Source organism: Babylonia areolata, chromosome 28 (assembly GCF_041734735.1).
Source record: "Babylonia areolata isolate BAREFJ2019XMU chromosome 28, ASM4173473v1, whole genome shotgun sequence".
Lineage (NCBI taxonomy): Eukaryota > Metazoa > Mollusca > Gastropoda > Neogastropoda > Buccinidae > Babylonia > Babylonia areolata.
Genome location: NC_134903.1, coordinates 5,628,943 through 5,633,942, shown reverse-complemented (window position 1 = coordinate 5,633,942; position 5,000 = coordinate 5,628,943). Strand labels below are relative to the sequence as shown.

Genomic DNA, 5,000 nt, shown 5'->3' with positions numbered 1-5,000 from the left:
AAAGAAAGAATGAATGAATGAAAGAAAGAATAAATGAATGAATGAAAGAAAGAAAGAAAGAAAGAATGAATGAATGAATGAATGAATGAAGGAAGGAAGGAAGGAAAGAAAGAAAGAAAGAAAGAATGAAAGAAAGAAAGAATGAAAGAAAGAAAGAAAGAAAGAATGAATGAAGGAAAGAAAGAAAGAAAGAAAGAAAGAATGAATGAAAGAATGAAGGAAAGAAAGTAAGAAAGAATGAATGAATGAAAGAATGAAGGAAAGAAAGAAAGAAAGAATGAAAGAATGAATGAATGAAAGAAAGAAAAAATGAAGGAAAGAAAGAAAGAAGGAAGGAAAGAAAGAAAGAAAGAATGAATGAAAGAAAGAAAGAATGAATGAAAGAAAGAAAGAATGAAGGAAGGAAAGAAAGAAACAAACAAACAAACAAACAAACAAAAAAGAAAAAGAATGAATGAAAGAAAGAAAGAAAGAAAGAATGAATGAAGGAAGGAAGGAAGGAAGGAAAGAAAGAAAGAGAGAAAGAAAGAAAGAAAGAAAGAATGAATGAATGAAGGAAGGAAGGAATGAAGGAAGGAAGGAAGGAAGGAATAGGTCACAGAAAGAGACCACACGGAGTCATTCTACCTCACTGAATGGGTTTTGCGAAACGTGACAGACCTTTTTTGCGAGCAAGCGGTAAATTGCTAAGAGCGAAGATCGATTTTGGACACAATGATAATAATTATGATAAAAATGATAATCATTTAATGATAGCAATGATGATGATAATAATAGTAATGTATGTGTAAAGTCTCTCTCTCTCTCTGTGAATATAGATAGATAGATAGATAGATAGATATTGTTTATATATATATATATATATATATATATTGTTTGTTTGCTTTTGGGGTGAGCGTTTAAGATCCTAATGAGATTCATACACTTTTGTCAACACACACACACACACACACACACACACACACACACACACACACACACGCACACACACACACACACACACACACACACACACACACACACACACACACACACACACACACACACACACACACACACACACACACACACACACACACACACACTAATATAGACTATTTGTCAGAACATCGTTTGACATTGCACCAGAAAAAAATATCATGCATGGTTCTGTTTAATCCTTGTTATAACCCAGACACATAACCTCATTTTTTTAATAAACAGATGGGTCAGTGATAGAATATGAACAAGTAGTCAAATTCCTTGACGTATATCTCACTTCAAAACTAACTTGGAATATACACTTGGAATACCTCTTGACAAAGGCTAGCAAAAGCCTCAACTTATTAAAGATTGGTAGCAGGCAACACTGGGGTCAGGATACCTCTGTACTTATCCACCTTGCAATAGCTTCAGTTTCAGTAGCTCAAGGAGGCGTCAGTGCGTTCGGACAAATCCATATACGTTACACCACATCTGCCAAGCAGATGCCTGACCAGCAGCGTAACCCAACGCGCTTAGTCAGGCCTTGAGAAAAAAAAAAAGCTAACCTATGCACAAGAGGTATTCTATTCTTTTCTGCACCAAAATACATGATAAATAAATTACAAAGTGTGGATAGTAAAGCATACAAGCTTGGTATTGATATTCCAGTTCATGCTTCAACTTAAAAAAATAAATAAATAAATTAAATAAAATAAAAAACACATACACAGGAATTAAAGTATTTCCCTTTGAAGAACAGATGAAACTTGCATCAGCTAGATATCTCCTGAGAAGTACTACAGTTCAAAATTCAAAATATTGCCGAGATCAGTTTAAAATCAAACCTTCATTTCCCTAAAAGAGCACAGTCTCCTCACTCCCTCACCACTATAAGTACTTATACCTCTGGCATATTTACAACATCAGGAGTGGCACCCAAGTCAAACAGATCCTCAGTTATCATACACGATTTCTTCTTCTTCTTCTTCTGCGTTCGTGGGCTGCAACTCCCACGTTCATTCGCATGCACACGAGTGGGCTTTTACGTGTATGACCGTTTTTACCTTGCCATGTAGGCAGCCATACTCCGTTTTCGGGGGTGTGCATGCTGGGTATGTTCTTGTTTCTATAACCCACCGAACGCTGACATGGATTACAGGATCTTTAACTTGCGTATTTGATCTTCTGCTTGTATATACACACGAAGGGGGTTCAGGCACTAGCAAGTCTGCATATATGTTGACCTGGGAGATCGTAAAAATCTCTACGCTTTACCCACCAGGCGCCATCACCGTGATTCGAACCCGGGACCCTCAGATTGACAGTCCAACGCTTTAACCACTCGGCCATTGCGCCCGTCACATCATACACGACAATTCCTGACTGGGAGATGAACAACGCAACATTTGACATTAATTACCTAGATTTAAAGAAAGCTGAAGGCCCTGCTCTCCCTGCTTCTGTTTCGTCTCACATTCAAGAAAATTATCCAAAATCACGTTAACTCACTCAGTACGGCCAGTCCTCTCTTCTCCTCTACACAGACCCCTCGGATGTCCAGTGGGTGTCTGAATGACCCAACCTTTAGCTTCCGTCGTCAGAATTGTGGTATTCTTTGTCAACATTCACCTCTTCAGTACAAGAGCCTTCCGCTTGCAATATTTTGATGGTGGCAATTGGGGTGAAACGCTGTTAACGTCGTCTCTTTCGCCGTTCGTATGGAGAGAGTTAAAGTATATATATATACAGATGGTTCAGTACTTGATAACAATCAGGCAGGGGCAGGATTTATAATTCCGTCATTAAAAGTAGAAAAGTACTATCATAACGGGAAAGATTTTTTTTTTTTCTATATTCACAGCAGAACTTATGGCTATATTGATAGGGTTAAACCACTTACTGCATCTCCCCATTACCTTTTTTTTTCAAGTGTTATTTTGTGTCGATTCTATATGATAATAATAATAATAATAATATACATTTATAGAGCGCCCTTTCTCTCTAAGAGCTTAGGGCGCTTTACATGAAAGAGAAATTTTACATGTTATATAAAACATTCGTGACCACTCTTTTCTTAAAAAAAAACAAAAAAAAAAAAAAAAAAAAAACTCCCCTCCCCCCCTCCCCCTCCTCCCCCCACACACACTCCCCCAGACACACACACACACACACACACACACACACACACACACACACACACACACACACACACACACACACACACAGATAGAGAGACAGAGCGAGAGAGACAGAGAGAGACAGAGCGTGAGACAGAGACAGACAGACAGAGACAAAGACAGAGACACAGAGACAGAGACACAGAGACAAAGACAGAGACAGAGAGAAATAGAGATCGAGATCAAACTACAAACTTTATGAACAACGACAACAACAACAACAACAAAAAACAACGATTTCTAACAAAACGAAAACGAAAACAAAACAAAACAAAACAGACAAAAACCAACGGCCTCAGTCTCTCTCTCACACCCACCCGAGCCTCCATGGTGAAGGTGTCCACGCGATGCACCTGGGCCTTCGACTGGTACTTGTACTGGTACTCGAACCCGGGTTCGAACCTCAGGTAAGTGGCCATGGCAACGGGAGGCAGAGAGCAGACTGTAGCCACCACTGCGACCACCACGAGCCACCCACCTCCCATGGGACCTCGCGTCCCTTGCATACTTGATAGCTCACCACTCGGGCGATGGTGATCTCGTGCTGGATTCTTTTCAGGGCTTTTTTTCAGATGACGGATTTTTTTTTTTCCTCACTCGTCTTCAAACCTGAACGTTAAACACACAAAAAGAAATGAAAAGATGTGTATTTGTTTGTTTGTTTGTTTGTTGTTTTTAAAATGGGTAAAATGGGTTTTTGTGTGTGTGTGTGTGTGTGTGTGTTTTTGTGGGTTTTTTTCAATCGTTTAATTGATGCAATGCGATGCATTCAAATGCAATGCAATACGATCCGATACGACACGATGCTTTATGATATAATACCATACAATACAATCCAGTACAATCCAATACAACACAATACAATACAATACAATACAAGCAATGCAATGCAATACAATGCAATATAATGCAATGAAATGCAATGGGATGCAAGCAGTACATTACAATACAATACAACACAGTACAATGCAATACTATACAATACAAAAGGTCACTTTATTTATCCCTCGAATGGGAAGTTCCTGTCCTTCTCATAATCTAGAAATAAAGCGTTTGATTAGCTGATTGATTCAATCATTAATTTTATTGACACATATGAACCTAGAAGTTAACCAAAAAAAAAAAAAAAAGATTGAAAGAAATTCTGAAAGAAAATGGACAGTAGTCATTTATGCCCATCTGAAAGCTAAAACGAACGAGAGAAATATATTTGTGATTGAGTTAAACAGTTAAAAAAAAAAAGAAAAAAAGAAACAAAAAGGAATTTAGAAAAATGGAAATGGGCGATTCTTCAATACACGTTGATATGCTTGCATTTTACATTAGTTAATTTAACAGAACATAGGCCTGAACATTAAAATGAGGATAAGATTTCGGAAAAAGTAGAATAGCGATGTTTTCAGTTATATACGTGTTTAGATTTGCATTTGTACTTCTTCTTCTTTATTTTCTTCGTTCGTGGGCTGCAACTCCCACGTTCACTCGTATGTACACGAGTGGGTTTTTACGTGTATGACCGTTTTTACCTCCGCCATGTAGGCAGCCATACTCCGTTTTCGAGAGTGCATGCCGGATATACTTTTGTTTCCATAACACGCCGAATGCTGACATGGATTACAGGATCTGTAACGTGCGTATTTGATCTTCTGCATGCCGTATACACACGAATACGATCCGCGTGAATGACTGGTGCGAAAGCGCTTTGATTTGTCTCTGCACAAGATTCAGCGCTATATAAATACCATTATTATTATTATTGAAGGGGGTTCAGGTACTAAGCAGGTTTGCGTATCTGTCGACCTGGGAGATGGGAAAACCTTTACCCACCAGGCGCCGTTAGCGGGATTCAAACCAGCGACC

At 38.6% G+C, this 5,000-nt stretch overlaps 1 protein-coding gene across 1 annotated transcript in view; it reads right to left on the bottom strand.

Annotated features, from left to right (window-relative positions):
* The window catches only part of LOC143301765 (uncharacterized), a gene marked incomplete at its 3' end in the record, with an annotated part of 72,106 nt that extends 68,361 nt beyond the window's left edge, over window positions 1–3,745 (bottom strand). The window contains exon 1 of the mRNA XM_076616154.1: window positions 3,458–3,745. Coding sequence (XP_076472269.1) covers window positions 3,458–3,646 — 189 coding nt within the window. The remainder of the gene's footprint in view (window positions 1–3,457) is intronic.
* Window positions 3,746–5,000: the final 1,255 nt, after the last annotated feature.